The sequence below is a fragment of the Peromyscus maniculatus genome, chromosome 1, assembly GCF_049852395.1.
Source record: "Peromyscus maniculatus bairdii isolate BWxNUB_F1_BW_parent chromosome 1, HU_Pman_BW_mat_3.1, whole genome shotgun sequence".
In the NCBI taxonomy this organism is placed as follows: domain Eukaryota; kingdom Metazoa; phylum Chordata; class Mammalia; order Rodentia; family Cricetidae; genus Peromyscus; species Peromyscus maniculatus.
Genome location: NC_134852.1, coordinates 194,423,023 through 194,441,123, shown reverse-complemented (window position 1 = coordinate 194,441,123; position 18,101 = coordinate 194,423,023). Strand labels below are relative to the sequence as shown.

The window sequence follows — 18,101 nt, the reverse complement described above, 5'->3', positions numbered from 1 at the left end:
TTGGCAGATGCTTTCCTTCTCGTCCTGCTTGTCCAGTTTGGACAGCAACTGTCAGCAGTTGAGGCAAAGGGCAGTTTCTTGGCCGGTGGCTAAATTTTGCCACAAAGAAAGAAAACTCCATATGGAGGTTCTTTGATGCCTATCATTTTCTCTGAAGTAGATTGGTACTTCCAAAAGCAGACATGTCTCATTGTCATAAAAAGCCTTCTATTATTAAAACATATTAAATGTCAAATCTGTAGGTCTTTGAAGTGTTTGAAGACCATCTATCTAAAATATATCTCTGTATGACCTTGAAAACATACCTAACTGCTGTGGGATGGTCTGTATGTCAAATTGCTCTGATTGGTCAATAAATAAAACACTGATTGGCCAGTGGCCAGGCAGGAAAGTAGGTGGGACAAGGAGAGAGGAGAATTCTGGGAAGCGGAAGGCTGAGGCAGAGAGACACTGCCAGTCACCGCCATGACCAGCAGCATGTGAAGACGCCGGTAAGCCACCAGCCACGTGGCAAGGTATAGATTTATGGAAATGGATTAATTTAAGCTATAAGAACAGTTAGCAAGAAGCCTGCCACGGCCATACAGTTTGTATGCAATATAAGTCTCTGTGTTTACTTGGTTGGGTCTGAGCAGCTGTGGGACTGGCGGGTGACAAAGATTCGTCCTGACTGTGGGCAAGGCAGGAAAACTCTAGCTACACCTAACATGACTAAAAGTTTGATAGTTATAAATGACTATTAACCTGGATTCATTATCCTAAATAGCTTCCAAAGATTAAAACTTTACATAACCTTTTTAAATGAGCTGTACAGGCACAATACCTTAAAAATGAATAGAAACATATGTAAAGTATAGTAAAAATAACCTTAAATTTGTATCAGTATACAAAAATCCATACCAATGTAAAATATTTGAGACTAGTGGTTATTCATCATTTCTATACTATATCCCCCTTTTTTACTCCAAAAAAAGATCCTTGAATCTAACTCCTTTGTTTAGCTTTTTTCCTGACCATAACCAATAACAACTTGTAACCAACCCCACTAAATGATGACAAACATCTATAACCTATCGAATAACCAAAAGCCACCCACCCCACCTCTTAGGAATGTGGGCGTTATGTTCTCTAGACTACTTCCTGTTGCCTGGGGACAGGTTGCTGGCATCTTTAGGGGACCCTGAGAAAATTAGGACAATGGTCAAGTCCTGGGAGAGTTAGCAGTATTATTTGTTGTCCAGTCTCTGTGCAATGGGAAAGTGCAACGCTTATCTGAAGTCCTGAATGGAGTAGTCTATGAGGCTGGACCATCTCAACAAGCAGCCTTGAAGGTGTTCTGGATGCAGAACTCTGAGGAAATTACAACAGAAGCATTCTGAGAAGCTGGATCACCTGGGCCATCAGTTTTCATTGGTATCTGGTCCCCTTGCTCTGAAAACACATAAACTTTCAAAGGTGACATACAGATCTGCATTAGCACAAGTATGGAATGTGCTGTGTACACAAATCAGTTAAAAATGATTTTTTTTTGTTTTATGTTTGAGCAAGTAAAAGGCATCTGTCAACTTTATAAGTCTATTTGGACTGTATAATCAAACTCTAATATAAATCTCTATCCATGCCGTATGAAAGGATGGCAGGTAATAATCAGTCATGAGGACTCTGTAGCCAACAAGATTTATCATGTCTCATCTCATCTCAGAGCTGTTCCATGTCAAAGGATCAACTTACATGTCACCTGTCCTATAGTCTTTTTTGGCTTCCTCCCCAATTTCTGTAGCCAAGTGTGATGGCTATTCTTTGTTGTCAACTTGAGTATATCTAGAATGAACTATAATCCAGATATGGAGGGCACACTTGTTATCCAGATCTTGAGGCTGGATGACACACCTTTAATCTGAGCCACACCTTCCATTGGAATACTATATAAGAACAATGGAAGAAAGAAGGATGTTCTTCACCTGTTTGCCCTCACGTCTGTCAGCACATTAATTTCCTTCTTTGAGATCCCAGCAGACCAGCTGAGACACACAGCTTTGTGGGACTGAGCAGCTACTAGATTCTTGGACTTTCCATTCATAACTAGCCATTGTTGGACTGCAGCCTATAAGTCATTCCAATAAATATACATATATATATATACATACATATACAATATATATAAATATATATACATACATATATAATATATATAAATATATACATACATATACTATATATATATATATATATATATATATATATATATATATATATATATATATATATATATATAAAGAGAGAGATTCATTCTGTAAGTTCTATGACTCTAAAGAACCCTGACTAATACACCAAAATACTAAGGAAGTCTCTCCCAGTCAAATCTGATCTCTATTAATCTGGAAGGAATCCACAGCCTTTCATTATCTGTGGAAACAAAAATATAACCTCTCCCCCAACATAACACATTGTCCAACTTCCATTTTAAAGTTAAGGCATTTTAAAAAATATACAGGTTGGTTTAATTTACCAGTTTCCATAATCCAATGTCTCTCAGCAGCCACTTTTTTGCACATTAGCATTAAAAAAATTTAAAGTTAATAAGACACCATATAGGATCCAGACTCCCTGTGTATTTTCCATCCTTACATGGCTTATTTAATTTTTTTATTACTTTACTTTCTCTTTAAATACTTTACTATTATTTTTAATATGTAATTTTATTTATTTTTATTTTTTTAATTTTTTGAAATTTTTTTAAGATTTATTTATTTATTATATATGCAGTGTTCTACCTGCATGTATACCTGCAGGCCAGAAGAGGACAGCAGATCTCATTACTGATGGTTGTGAGCCGCAGTCTGTGATGTTTTATTGTAGCAACCCAACCAGTCCAAGACTCTCAGCATGTACAAAACACCACACATGTACAACAACAGAAAATACTCAGAACTGCTACAGTCTGGTGACTGGTTATGAAGCAGGCCGGCGGTGGGTCCCAGGCTGTATGGTGGGTCCCAGGCATGAATGCCCATCCATGATTCACCTAACCTTGACTAGAACCTTGGCTTCCTGGAATTCTTCCCTGGCTGGCACAGCCCAGCGCTTCATTTCTGGGAGTACTGAGGCTTCACTCATCCTTTGAGCTGCTGTAGTTTCTGATTTACCCTCACTGTGCAGCCTGGAAGTACTGCTGGGCACCTCAGGGGATGCCCTGGTTTTGAAAAATAATCATCTTTGCTTGACTGTGACAGACAGACTGGAATGTGGTTCTCTGTGACATCAGTCTCCAAATGCTCAGGCTTTTGTGGCACCTCTTCTCTTTGAGTAGGGACGGGACCTGTAATTGGCAAAGGTAAATGGCACTCGTGATGAGTTTGTGCTGTAGGACTCTGTCTTGTGAGCAGACATGCTATAGGGACACCTCTTATCAACAGTTTGGGTAAGCTGGGGTGGCCAGGAACCATGGAACTTTCCAGAAGCCTCCGCCTGCTGGGAGCAGCCTCCAGCTGGCAAGAAATCAGCGAGGCTTCAGTTCTACAGCTACAGGAAGTGGAATCAGCCAACACCTTAACCGGGATGGGAAGAGCCTGCCTTGCCAAGCCTGCGGTCTCCAAGACACAAAGCCACCTCGCCGCCAGTGGCAGATGTGTCGGTTCCTAAGCAACGACCTCCTGACCCAAAGGAAGTGAACATAACTGTGCTTCCCCCCAGTTATTATGACTGTGTGTGTGCAATGGGAGGGGGCAGGTGTACCACAGTGTGCATGTGGTTAGGGGACAGCTGTGTGGAGTGGGCTCCCCACCTTTGCGTAGGTCCCAGGGATCAAGCTCAGGCTGTGCAGCAAGGCTTTTACCCCCTGAACCACTTCACCAGTGCCTGGAGTTTGTTTCTTGAAGCTGCTACACAGTGCAGATACCTCAGGTTCTGTGACAGAATTTCACTTTGTTTGTTTGTTTGTTTGTTTGGTTGGTTGGTTGGTTGGTTTTGAGACAGGTTCTCTTACATAGCCCTGGCTGTCTTAGAACTCACTCTGTAGACCAGGCTGGCCTCCAACACAGAGATCCACCTGCCTCTGCTGGGATTAAAGGCAGGTTCTACCACAGCTTGGATAATTACACATTTTTATTTGGTTATTTTATGTGTAAGGGTGTTTTGCCTGCATGTATGTCTGTGCAGCATGTGCATGAAGTACCTGCAAAATCCAGAAGAAGGCATCAGATTCCCTGGAACTGGAATTAGAGACAGTTGTGAGCTGCAATATGGGTGCTGGGAATTGAACCTGGGTCCCATGGAAGAACAACCAGTGCTCTTAGCCACTGAACATCTCTCCAACCCCACAATTACACATCTTTAAAAGGCAGCCAGAACTCAGCTAGGTAAAACCTAACTCCAAATCATGTTATGGCTAGAGTTCATGGCTGCATCTGCACAAGACTGTTGGCCTCTATAACAGTCACAAAGGGAACTGAGACCTGCCTGTGGTAGCCCTGGGCTCCTATATCCCCAGCACTTAGCAGGTGGAGGCAGGAGGATCAAGAGTTCAAGGTCATTCTAGGTTACATATCAAGTTATAGGATAGCCTGGGCTACATGAGACTCTTCCTCAAAACCACACACACACACACACACACACACACACACACACACACACACACACACAGGAACCGAGAAAATGATAAACCTATTTTTGTATGTGTACAGGTTTAGAAGCTAGTGTATATGTATACACATGTGTACGGAGCCAGAGGTTGACTTTGGGTGTCTTCCTCTATCTCCCTACCTTAGTTTTAAAATCATGTTTGTGGTGGTTTGAATAAGAATGACTCCCCAGTAGGCTCATAGATTTGAGTGCTTGGCCACCAGAGAGTGGCACTATTTTAAAGGATTAGGAGGGGTGGCCTTGTTAGAGTAGATGTGATCTTGTTGGAGGAAGTGTGTCACTGGGGGTGGGCTTTGAGGTTTCAAAAACCCAAGCCAGGCCCAGGGTCCTGTTGCCTGGATCCAGGTGTAGAACTCTCAGCTACCTCTCTAGCAACATGTCTGCCTGCATGCCACCATGCTCCCCATCGTGACCATGGACTAAACCTCTGAAACTGTAAGCAAGCCTGGATTAAATGCTTTCTTTCATAAGAGTTGTTGCTGTCATGGTGTCTCTGCACAGCCATAGAATGGTGACTAAGACAGTATCTTTTAAAAACCATTTTATCTATATGTGTGTGTATATGTGCCTCTTTGTGGGTCTGTGTAGATGTGCATGTGTGCATGTGTGAGCCTATGTACATATATAGAGGCCAGAAAAGGGCATCAGGTGTTCCCTGGTACTCTCTTGATTGCTTTGAAGCAGGGTCTTTCCCTGGACCTGGAGCTTGCATTTTCTCTGCTAGGCTGGAAGCCAGCAGATGCTCATGTTTACCCATCTTGGAGCTGGGGTTACAGGAGTTTTGGGGGACACTTGCTTTGATATGTTAGTGCTGATATCTAATTTTTTTTTGGAGACAGGGCCTCATAATATAGCCCTGACTACCCTGGAATTCACTATGTAGACCAGGCTAGTTTTTAACTCACAGATTTCCTCTTGCCTCAACTTCCAGAGTGCTGGGATTAAAGGCATGTGCCACCATGCCTAGCAAGGTGCAGGATCTGAACTCTGGTCCTCATGATTTTGTAGTAAGTGTTCTTAACCATGAAGCCATCTCTCCAGACCTTCTCTCAACCTTATTATTTTTATTTTACTATTTAATTTATTTTTATGTGTATGTTTTGCCTGCATGTAGATCTATGTATCCTATGCATGCTTGGTGCCCTCAGAGGCCAGAAGAGGGTGTTAGGTTCCTGTGGAAATGGAGTTAAAGATGGTTGTGAGCTATATGTGGATGCTAAGAATTGAACCCAGGTCCTCTTGAAGAGAATCTAGTACTCTTAACCACTTAGCAATCTCTCCGGTCCTCACCTAATTTTTTTGAGACAGGGTCTCTCACTGAACCTGGAGTTCACCAGTTTGGCTAGACTGGCTGTTCAGCAACCCCGGGGTCCTCTTACCTCTGCCTCTCTAGCACTGAGATTCCAGGTTCACAATACCATGTTTGCCTTTTTTTTACGTGAATTCTGTAGATTCGAACCCAGGTGAAAGGATAAACGGTGCTGGTTGTTTGGCAGAAGAGTCACGAGCCATGGCTACCAGAGTTAGAATGGGCTTTATCAGAGAGAAGAGGGGCTAGGACAGGAGAAGCCAGGCCTGGTGCAGAGAGAGAGACAGGGGGACATAGCGCTGCCTTATAAAGGCCAGGACGCATCTACACACACAGGCCCACACACAGAGACCACGCAGTCACGTCCATGTGACTACATGACCTCGTAACCATGGGGAGTGGGTCACATAGGACACATGTCCCGGAAATGACTAGGCGGAGATGACTAAGTGTTGGAATTCCTATCATCCCAGACTCTTATCTTTTATAAAAGAAGGCAGGTGAGTGTGTATGGGGCGTCGTTTCTCCCAAAAAACTGCTTCCAGCTGACTTGGTGGACATCGGTTGGCTCTTGCGGGAAATAGGGAAGGAAGCTTCCAAGGTAGACAGATATCTTGGGATGGTGTGCCAGGTCCTTATGCTTGTGTGGAAACACTTTACCAACTGTTCCTTGTTCCTAAAGTGAAAACTAAACTATAATGTATCAAATCTTTGCATGCTGTTTTATATTCTATGGAATAAAATCATGACTTTTCATTAAAAAAAAAGTATTGCTAAGAAGAAATCTCAATGTGGCAATTTGAATGGTAAGTAGTCTCAGGCATGTGAATACTTGGTCACCAGTTGGTGAGGCTGTTTTGGGAGGCGTAGGAGGTATGTCCTTGTTGAAGGACATGTGTCACTGGAGGCAGACTGTGAAAGTTTAAAAACTCCATTCCAAGAACGGTCTCTGCTTCCTGCCTTTGGCTCAAGATGAGAGAGAGCTCTCAGCTCCAGCCACCAGGCCCGCTGCCTGCTGCCATCATTATGGAGTCTTTTCTCCCTAGACCCACAAGCCCAAATAAACCCTTCCTTCTATAAGTTGCTTTGGTCATGGTGTTTCATCACAGCAACAGGAAAGTAACTCAGACACCATGATGATGGGAAAGGCCCCATCTGAGTCTGTGGACGGCAGCCCTAGCAGAAACATCGCGGGCAACAAAGGCATCCTCAGATCTGGAGCTGTGGTGGCCAATCTTCTCTGTCAGGTTGGCTAGACTCGGAATCACCTCCCAGGTACCTACACACGTCTGCAAGAGCGTGTCCAGAGAAGATAAACTAAAGAAGGAAGATCTACCCTGAATGGATGGAAGACCATCCCGTGGGGTCCCAGACTGAATAAAACAGGGAAGGAGAGTTAAGCACTGTCTTAGTCAGGGTTACTCTTGCTGTGCTAATACACCAGGACCAAAGCAACTTGGGGAGGAAAGGGTTTATTTGGCTTACTTTTCCGCATCACTGTTCATCATGGAGGAAGTCAGGACAGGAACTCTAACAGAGTGGGAACCTAGAGGCAGGAGCTGACGCAGAGACCATGGAGGGGTGCTGCTTACTGACTTGCTCCCCATGGCTTGCTCAGCCATTTTTCTTGTAGAACCCAGGACCACCAACCCAAGGATGACTCCACCTACAATAGACTAGACCCTCCCCCCATCAATCACTGATTTAAAAAATGCTCTACAGGCTTACCTACAGCCCGATCTTACGGAGGCATTTTTAAAATTGAGGTTCCCTCCTTTCAGATGACTTTAACTTGTGTCAAGTTGACATAAAACTACCCAGCACAAGCACCAACATTCATCTCTCTCTGCTTCCTGACCTCCTGACCGACTGCAGATGCAATGTGAGCATCTGCCTTCTGCTCTTCCCACTGTCTTCCCTGACATGGAGGATGGTATCCTCAAGCCGTGAGGCAAAGGAAACCTTTACTTCTAGCTTAAGTTGCTCTTTGTCAATATGCGGTCACAGAAGCAAGGAAAGTAATCAATACACAACTAACCCTTTCATGATCCAACAATTACAATGAATTTGCCACAGGCAACCTGCTGCTCTCATTGGTGAAAACCATGATGCTAGGACAGCCAGGGCTGTTACACAGAGAAATCCTGTCTCAAAAATCAAAAACAAAAAACAACCAAACAACAGCAAAAATTCAAACGGCAACCAGAAGATTCAGCCTGTGCTGTTTGAAGCACGCAGCCTGTAGTTCTTCCCTGTGTCGTCGTCACAGTAACACTCATAGCAAGTCTCTTTTTAACATGCATTTCTTTTGCAGCACTGGGAATCGAACCCCTGATGTCTTTCATGCTAAGTCATACTTTACGACCACGCTGTATCTTCACAGCCTCAATCATTCCCATTTTAAAGACAAGAAAGCTGAGGGACAGAAAGGTTCAATCACTTGCTTAAGGAAGATGAGTAGAAACCCTTTCCTAGACTTTCCTGGGGGTGGGGGTGGGGGGTAAAAACAGCACCAGGGTGAACCATATTGGAGCATGAAACAAGGGCAAATACGTGCCCCAAACACTCTTATGCAAATATCCCCCCAGGTCCTGAACCGAATGGGAAAAGTGGATAAAAGCCCTGCGACCGAGTATGATAAAAAGCAGGGCTGCCCAATGTGTCCTAATGCTACCGTCAGTCCTCATGGAGCCACTGTGGGGGACAGCCTGGCTGGGAACGGAAGGCTGCTGGAGATGAATGTCTGCTACAAAACCAGAGTCATGAAAACAAGCAAAGGCCTGTCTTTACTAAGGTTGTAGTTTGTTCATCTCTGGTTTTTGGCATCTGTTTTGATGTTATCTATTTTAATTGCTGAGTTTTTTGTACTCTACTAAGTTTGCAAGCCGGAAGATCTCTTCATTCCTCTCAATTTTTATTATTCTAGTGATTGTTTATGTAGTGTGTGTGTGTGTGTGTGTGTGTGTGTGTGTGTGTGTGTGTCTCCATGCCGATGTCAAGGATGAGTGGGAAGGGCAGAGGACAACTGGCAGAAGTCTGTCTTCTCCTTCCATCTGATGTTGGTTCTGGGGTCAGACTCAGGCTCTCAAGCTTGCTGGCCAGTGCCTTTACCACTGAGCCATCCCACCAGCCCCATTCATACCATCTTAATCTGGGCCCTGGATGAAACCAAGTCTTTGCCTGAATGGCACTGGGGCACTCCTCAGTGCCAACCTCCTCTAAACAGGGGCCCAGAAAGCTATGGTATGGTGGCCCACGTCTGTAGTCCCAGCACCCAGGAGGCAGAAGCAAGAGAATCTGGAATTCAAGGCCTGACTGAGCATAAAAAGAGACCCTGGCTCAAAACAAACGAAGAAACGGGGCCCTTTTTGTTGGTAGCTACCGTTTCCTGCACCATTCTGTGAGTCTCAAACATCCCGTTTCTGGTGAGGTTTCCCATGGCCCACATGACTAGGGGAGTGTCCCATCTTCTCGTTAGAAATACTGAATCATAAACGGGAGCAAAGGAAATGGTTCCATTGTGGAGTGAGCACCCGTACATGCCTGCAGAACTGTTTGGAGACAGCGGACGTTCTCCACCCAGCCTTAGTCACATCTGACCCAGAAGCCACAAGTTCCCGATTCCTGCAGTGTGTACCCATCTGAGCTGGTGGCATCAGAATTCCAAGGTCCTTTAACCACGGATATGCTGAGAGTCTGACTTTCCTGGAGCTTAGAGCGGGTGAGAGGAGTTCCTGCCTGGGAAGGCCAGCCTTCTGGTTTAAGAGCCTACAGTCTTCTCCTCAGCCACACTTTGAATGCAAAGAACACTGCTAATTTCTCTTGTGTGATCTTGCCCTGGAATCTCTTATCTCCTTTATCTATCTATCTATCTCTTTTCATTTCCCCAGAACTTCGAAAAAAGCAGAGAAACCATCCTTAAAAACATGCTTTTGTGCAGAGGGACGATGAGGAAGAATAGAAACTAAATTCCCTTTGCAAAAAGGATCCCACAAATCCCAGCTAGTGCTTCCCTCTTGGAACATTTTTTTCAAGGTTGCTTTTGTTTGTTTTCAGTGGATGAGTGTCTTTGCTTGAGTGTATGTGCACCAGATGTGTGCTCGGTCCCTTCAGAGCCAGAGAAGGGCACCAGATTCTCGGGAACTGGAGTTGCAGATGGTAGTGATGCCATATGGATGCTGGGACTGGAACCCCGGTTTTCTGCAAAAGCAGCCAGAGCTCTTAACCACTGAGCCATCTCTCCAGCGTCCTTCATCTCCTCCCCACCTGGAACTTTTACAGAAGAGAAACTAAACTTAGAATATCAGCTTTGAAGTGAGAAAAGTCAGGAAAACTTGCTGCCTACACCTGCTGCCCAGGCATCCTTCCTGACATTTCTGGACAAGAGCACAAACAACCCCTCAACCAGGCATTTCTCCAGAGCCTAACGCAGCTGGGCCTGGTGGAACCTGCCTATTATCTCAGCACTAAGAGACTGAGTCAGGAGGAAACCCAATCTTAAAGTAAAACCCCATCTTAAAGCAACAGACAGACAGAAAAATAAGCTGGGCACATAGTAGCTCAGTGGTACAGCCCTTGCTTAGCATGCTCACAGACCGGATGTCCAGCAGTGGCGAGGGAAAAAGAGTCTCGTGGATCCCCTGCAATCATTACTGCCCTTTCAAACCCAACTCCCAAGCTGCAACTGGTGAGACCTTCTAAAAATGCAAATTCAACACCAAGAGAAAATGAGCTAACACTTGTCAGGTACTGACTCCGGTACTGGCACTCTGTGCGGGCTGCAGAATGCCTATTCATAAGTACAAATCACGGTATTTCCCTGCTTACAGACCCTCCGAGGGACAAAGGCAAGATTGCCTGCCCACGCCTTCTGCTTCCCACCGTGGATACCTTGCTATTTACAGCGAATCTCCAAGCCTCACTTCGACTCTCTATCCTGGCTGCAGCAAGCTTCCTTCCCTCTACCTTTATTCTTCCCAGATCCACTCTTACTCGTTCTAAAAACTTCAGCGCCTTCCTTTTACTGGTTATGTTCCTTCTCGTGGCTTCCAGGACCTCCCAAACATGCCTCTTTACCCTCTTCCAGCTTCACATGATCATGATTGTAGTCACATATTAAGCGGTGGTTCAGTGTTAGCCTTCATTGCTAGGCTGTTAACTACTCCAAGTTAAGGGTTGCAGTTCTATTACTGCCCATCAAGGAAACCGAACTGGGAAGGGTTGCCGTGAAAGATGTCAAAAAGTAAGGAACTTTAAGTACTTCCTCCTTTAGGTAACATGCCCAAACTTGCACGGTTGCTACAGGATTTGAAGATCATTCCGAACGCAGGCCCAGGTGGGCTGGGAGGGGAGAGGAGGGGAGTTTTAGGAGCAGCAGGTTACAAGGATCTTAACAGCAGAACTTGGCGCCACGAGAGCAGGACTCAGCCCAGAAAAAAAGGGGGATCATTTGTCACATGTACCCAGCAGGGCCAGCAGCCTCTGCCGCACCCTGTGGCAAGAATGCGACCCCGCCCGGCCTGCGTGCGTGAGTGCGGGCAAAACCCAGCCAACCCCCAGGACTGACGTCAATCAAGAGGGCGCCTCCGGGCGTCGGGAGGGCTGGGTCTTGCAGGGAGGAGGGGGGAGGGCCCGTAGGACACGCCCCTCACCGATACCCTGCGGTTGATTGGACTCGAAGAATCTCCGCACTCGATTTGGAGGCGGGCACAAGGGAGAGGCGGGGTTAGACACGCCCTTCGCCCTCTGCAGCAGCTGATTGGCCCGCGGGGTCTCCGCGTTCGCTTTGGGAAGGTTGGTTTAGCTGCTCTCTGCAAGGCTGTGGCCGAGGATTGGCTGTGTAGGGGCTCAGCGCACTTTCTCCGGAGAACTGTGGCTGCGATCCAGGTGGCCCGGCCAGGCTCCGGGCTGCGTTCTGCCCGCCTCGGGCAGCCAAGGCAACCAGGTAGGTCGGCCACGGTCCGGCTCAGCTCTGCGCGGGAGCGCACGGGAGGACGGTCGTAGCTAGGAATCCGCCAGGTCGCACACCCTAGGTCCATGTAAGGGCCTCTTGTTCTGCTAGCGGCCGCGTCTGAACCCTGAGGCCGACTGTGCTGGGGATGGTGCCCTGTACCAATCCCTTCCGCCAAGATACCCTCTCCCAAGCTCTTGGCCAGCCAGTCACCTCCGCTTGGCCCTTACGATCACCTTCAGAGCAGGAAGCCCAGAGCTGTGTCTGCCCTTTCTCGAAAAGCCGGAGAGGTTGGAGTGGGCGTCGTAGCTGCTGGATCCCTGTTTGGGGTCTGCTAGAACTGTCTGTATGTTGACACGACACTGATCTAACCCCCCATGGAACTGCTTTAACGCCCCTTGCTCTAACTCCAGCGCAGAGGCTGGCGTGGAAATTCTGTCTGTGGATCGGTGGCGACCTCCAAAACCTTCAGTCGAAGATGGCAGGTTTCAGATCCTTCTGCCCCCTTGTTTCATTAGAACACCTTCTCAGCCATCTGGCAAAAATGAAAATAACTCTGGTCGAGATCGTAGGCACTCGGGTCAGACCACCTAGTTAATGGCCTAAGATTACCTACCAGCCTTGGGTGTTGAGCAAGTTACTACTTCCAGCTTTTTCATCGGGAAAACGAGTTTAACAATAGTACCCACTAACAAGGGACATTAGGATGCCACCTCACATGAGGACCAAAAAGTCCCCTGAAAATGCTGTTCTGTGCTTGACACAGCAAGAGGCTTTCTTCTGTGAAGTTAGTCATAAAACCATGGTTTTAAAGGGGGCACAGATGACCTTGTCTTTGAAACCCCCTGGGTAGAGTTTGCATGTCAGTGATGACCATAGTCCTCTATAGTCCTGTTAATAGCCTTCCCTTGGCATCATTTTTCATTCAACCAATATGCAGTATAGAGTGTCTGTAGTATGCCAGGTACTAGAATGGACATTCTCATATTTCATCTCTGTACCCTGTAAGGTTTTTTCCCCCACCATTTTGATTGATGAACAAAATGAAGCAAAGGAAAAGTGAGACTTGTCCAAGGTCACTCAGTGATCAGTTGCACTGCTGTGAACTTAGGGGTTTGAATTCTTTCCAAGGGAGTTATTCCTCATTCTACTAGTTTATTTTTCAGGTTATGCCAGAAAATGGGTCTGGAATAAGGGCCCAGTTTTCTTCTTCACTTCTGCAGCATAGATTTGGAAAGCCAGCAGTATATGGAACACAGGGCCATTTGAATGTGGTTTCCCACTTGAGGAACAACAGATTTAGGCTGTTGTCCAGAGGTCTGTCTGTAGAGGGTAGCAGGCCAAGGCCACAGGTATTGACTTGAGCTACAGCCCTTAGCTGTTTTAAAGAGAGGATTGCTATCGCCGAGGTTATTCAAAAGGTGGCACCTGAATAGGGAGCAGGAACGGCCACTCCACCTAAGTGTGCTCTGTCTCCAGGGTTACCTGTGCCTCCCTGAGAGGAGGTAGGATGGAGAAATTATGGACTAGCTGTGGAACTAATGTCGTGCCACAGGGAATGCCCCCACTGTACACATCTGTGCTGCCTGTGCACTGGCCGGGTGAGGCGTGAGGCATGTCTTAAATCCTTGTACATTTCTTCCTTTAATGCCTGACTCAAAATAAGCTGAACTTTGTCATCCTCATGGTTCAGTATTTACTTTGGGGGTTCATTCTTAACCTATTCAGTGTCCCACTGAAGTGTTTTGTAACTAGCTCTTCTTCCTCATCTGCTCGCAGACCCATGCTTATCTTCTACATCAGCTCTAGAATGAAAGCTCCATCTGTAATCTTTTAATAGCCCCATGCTTTCGTTTTCCAGTTTAAAAAAGTGCCATTGTTCAAGGATACACTTGAGCTTCCTGGAGTACGGTTTCGTCCCGGAAATTAGAAGAGGAATGCCTGAACACAGTGAATGAGACAGGAAGTGTCTGCTGACAGTGTTATGACCCCACTTTATCAGTTTTCCCCAATGTTTACCATCTCATCCTACTTGGAATCCTAGCTTCACTCTGCTGCCTGAATTCCAGGGTGAGGCTCCCTCGAGTGAAAGGCTTCAAAAATCTGGAGGTGCCAAGGCTTCCCAAGGCTCATGGGGGTGGTTGAGGCTGGACCCTGGATTGTCCGGTGGTTTCTTCCCTGGGTTGTTAACTCACCCCCCCCCCCAGGCTGGCCAGTTAAAGCCTTCAGCCCTGTAGAGGACGCTAGAACTAAAGTGGGCAGTCAGGCCCCAGGCCGTTTCCTCCTGCTGACTTCTGCTACATGACCTGTCCTTCCTCCTCAGAGAAGATGAGATTTCGGATTCTGAAAGAGGGACACCACCCCATCTCCTACCACCCCAGACCAGCCTAAGAGTCTACCTAGGGCTTGGCAGTGATCTCAGACGTCTGCTGGATTCTGACCCTTCCACCCACTGTAGCAAAACAGTATCTGGCCTTCCTTCAAGGAGGCGAGGGGTGGGGAGAAGGGTAACTGTTAGTTGAGGCACTTTCTGGAACCTAATTAGTTAGACCTGTCCACACATGCAGCTCCCAGCCAACAAGGAGCAGGCAAGCAGTGTTACCCTTCAGCACAGACCATTCTTGTCATAGCTTCACTGACTCAACACTAGTGCAGGCCCTCTGAGGCCGTCAACCTCAGCCTGCTCCCACAGTGGCAGGGAATCAGCCCAGAGGTGATGGAGATTCCTGAAGCCTATCAACCAGTGAATGGCAGAGCCAGGGACAGACCCTTGACTCCTGAGCCACGTGCCTCTCTGCACTGGGCTCAGCTGCAGTCCTAGAATTCTTCAGTGGAGACTGGAGATTTTCTTCTGGAGTACAGGTTCAAGGCTGAAGATGCTGTCACCTAGTCAGCCACCTTGACACTAGTGACTGGATGAAACATTGCACAGGACTCCACCTTGTGGGATAAGGGATGTCCTTCACTCCTCACAGAAATGGAGGAAGTGGGATGAGATGCTTCCCCAAACAACAGGTGGCTCAGTGGTTTAAACTGTGGGGTCAGTCGAGGGACAGGGTCCAGCTGGACCCCAGCCCTTGCTTCCCCTGCACTGGGATAGCGGTAGCAGTTTCTATCTTCTAGAGTTATTTCGAGGATTAATGATTCATGCGCACCATCCAGTGCACAGTCAACACCCACGCTTGCCTTTTCTTTCTCATTAGCCTGAAAATGTGCCTTGGTCACTTAGCTTTTGTTCTCAGCTTGTAGATACACCAGTTCCTGGGGGCTGAGTACCACACAGGTTTTCTTATTCCTGTTTTCTAGGTAAAAATAGAGTTTTTATGACTTTATCTGGATGTCTTCTGTGGATTTACCTTAGGTATTAAGTCTTGAAAAGAAAGTGGGATCTTAGGATAGAAACTAGGACAGTGTGTGGAAACAACTGGACTAATGTGTTGAGCTGGAGGCCAGAGCAAGGGAGGGGCGGGGTGATGACTCAGGCTCTTCCAGAGAACAAAAGAGCAGCAGGTGAGGGTGAGGGCTGCTGCTGTGAGCAGGCAGGTCGAGAACAAACTGGAAATGCTTGTATTTATTGTCACTTTTTTTTTTAACATGGCATCGTGTAGTCCAGGCTGTTCTCAGACTCAATATATAGCGGAGGATGACTTTGTCGCTTTTCCTTTTTAAGATTTAGTTTTATTTCATGTGTATGAATGGTTTGACTGCATGTATATCCATGTTCCTCGTATATGCCTAGTGCCTGCAGAGGCCGGTTTCCCTGCAACTGGACTTACAGACAGTTGTGAGCAGCCATGTGGGTGCCAAGAACTGAACTCAGTCCTCTCCAAGAGCAGACAGTGCTCTTAATTGCCGAGCCATCTCTTCAGTCCTGACTTCTGATCTTTTGATCCTCCTGCCTCCATCTCCCAAGTGCTAGGATCACAGACCTGCACTACCATACCCAGTTTATGTGGCACTGGGGCTCAAAGCCAGTGTTTCATGCATGCTGTGCAAGCACTCTGTCAAATAAATGAGCTACATTCCTAGCCCCCATTCCACTCTGCCTCTTTTATAGCGAATGTGCACCTATCTTCTGTGACTATATTTTAATTTCCCCTTGTCCAATTTGTGGCCAGCTGTTGGTTGACAGTGCCTCTGTAGATGGCTACAGGAGTGCTTATGTCCCCACCTTTTGTCCTCAGAGCACCCGAGATGGGGACGCCGGCCTCTGTGGTGAGTGAGCCACCCCTGTGGCAGGTTTCAACTGAGGCCCGGGGCCGCAAGCAGGCCTCTGCCAACATATTCCAGGATGCCGAGCTGGTACAGATCCAGGGCCTGTTCCAGCGCAGTGGGGACCAGCTGGCTGAAGAGCGGGCCCAGATCATTTGGGAATGTGCAGGGGATCACCGTGTGGCTGAGGCCCTGAGGAGGCTGCGCAGGAAAAGGCCCCCGAGGCAGAACCACTGCAGCCGGCTGAGGTAGGGGCCTGGGACTGGAGGGCTGAGGGAAGAGGTAGAAAGGATGCCTGCTTGGGTGTGACCTCAAACCAGTGACTTGTCCTCGCTGTAAGGTACCTACTTGTTCATGTTTATACTGCTATGGCACCTAAGACTATTGTTATTGTTGGAGTCACATGACTCCGTGGTCCTCATGAGAAGGAAAGCCTAGTCAAAGCAGAACTACCAAATTCCAAGACTCTGGGCCAGTAGAAAGGAGTACTGTTGGAAGGGGAAAAAAGACCAGTAGTGGAGTGGGCACTGTTCAAAGGCAAGCCTGGTTAAAGCATGCAGGGGACCCAGAGCAGAGGTCTCAGCAGGTACTGTGGAGATCCTATGGGGACAAGCAGGAGATTCTCTCTGGCCATCTACCTCTGCCCCGGCACTGCCAGCCCAGGAGTAGTGGGCCCCAGGGGACCTAGGCAAACGACCTGGCCTTAAAGCCATCACTACAAATTCCCCTCTAGGATCCTCCCCTCACTCTGAACAGCAGAGATTGAACAGGTCCTCGGGCCTGAGACGGCAAGTCAGTCTTCATGGCTTGCATTAACTGATGCCATTTATGCCTGACTTATGATGCCATGAATGAATGAAAAAGGCCAGGAGAGACTTGTTGAGTGCCCCATTCTCAGATCCAGCCCCACCCTCTTAACATGCAGAGCTGGAAAGAGTTGTCGTACAGTTCTTGAGTCTCTTTTTATCCCAGCAGTGTTTTATAGGGATAAAACTCTTAAGGTTCCATCCTGCTCTCCGTGTTGACGTTGGCTTATCACACACTTGTTCCCAACAGAGCGCCAGAGCCTGGATCTACAGCGGCCGACTCACAGGACGGCACCACTGATGAGGCCTCTGGCGAGCAGATTGGGAACTCCCGGAGGACAAGTGCCAGAGTCCACCGAAACTGGAATAAGCCGGGTCCCACAGGTTACCTCCACCAGATCAGACACTGACCCAGTGATGGGGTGGGGAGGTCCTCCCCAGATACTGCAGGGACTTTTGCTAAAAGGCTTATGGAGTTGCAAGGAGGAGGCCTGAGCAGGGCCCTGTCTGGGCAATGAAAGCAGTAGTAAGAAGGTTGTCCTCAGCTCAGATGGGAACCAGCATTCACTGGACTCTGCCCTGGGTGGAACCTGTTCTTACCAAGCTCGGCGATGCCTCAGACCTCACAGCAGAACTGGGCTGCAGGGCGTTCCCCTGGGGTAAAAGGAATGTGCCTCAGATGCAGCGTCTCACCGTTCCTGCCACCAACTGCCAGTGGCCGTCCCCGTGCAGCAGCCAGCTGCCCACACCCTTGTGCCACAGGCCAGTGCAAAGAGAAAACTGTTGAAGTGGAAAATAAAAACATTTACATCAACAGTTCTGTGAGTCTGTTATAGAAAGGGAGAATCCCAGACGGGGAAGGACAGGCTATTCCCCAGGAGATAAATCTGGCCGGATGCTTGTGCTTTCTCAAGCCCAAACCCTGGAGATCCCAGTACTACAGCTTCCTCTTCCAGAATGAGTAAGTTGCAAGGAAAAATGAGGTCTCTGCACTTGGGCACTGGGCCCTTGGCTGATTACGCAGTTGTTGGGAGCACTATCAAGGGCCAACCATCGGGATGGCACAGGACAATTATCAGCCGGCACTATGGCCTGGTAACCTCGAGTGAAGGGCTTTTCCTACTATTCTAAACTATGTGCTCACCAGCATTCCCCCTCCCCACCAACCAGCACCCCCGGGGAC

General features: G+C 47.5%; 1 protein-coding gene across 2 annotated transcripts; it reads left to right on the top strand.

Annotated features, from left to right (window-relative positions):
* Positions 1–11,741: 11,741 nt before the first annotated feature.
* Avpi1 (arginine vasopressin induced 1) lies at positions 11,742–17,732 on the top strand. 2 transcript variants are annotated; one of them, XM_076563116.1, is made up of 4 exons: positions 11,764–11,894; positions 13,380–13,501; positions 16,085–16,360; positions 17,169–17,732. In XM_076563116.1, the coding sequence occupies exons 3-4, from the start codon at positions 16,095–16,097 to the stop codon at positions 17,326–17,328; spliced, it is 426 nt and encodes a 141-aa protein (XP_076419231.1). In that variant the 5' UTR covers positions 11,764–11,894; positions 13,380–13,501; positions 16,085–16,094; the 3' UTR covers positions 17,329–17,732. The 2 variants fall into 2 exon arrangements, with proteins under 2 accessions (XP_006990531.1, XP_076419231.1); XM_006990469.4 differs by lacking the exon at positions 13,380–13,501 and having other exon boundaries at positions 11,742–11,894.
* Positions 17,733–18,101: the final 369 nt, after the last annotated feature.

Excerpts from the sequence above, each read along its gene's own strand:
- Avpi1 (XM_006990469.4), top strand. The coding sequence starts at position 16,095 with ATGGGGACGCCGGCCTCTGTGGTGAGTGAGCCACCCCTGTGGCAGGTT. Across the intron at positions 16,361-17,168 it reads AACCACTGCAGCCGGCTGAG|AGCGCCAGAGCCTGGATCTA; the intron begins GTAGGGGCCTGG and ends TGTTCCCAACAG.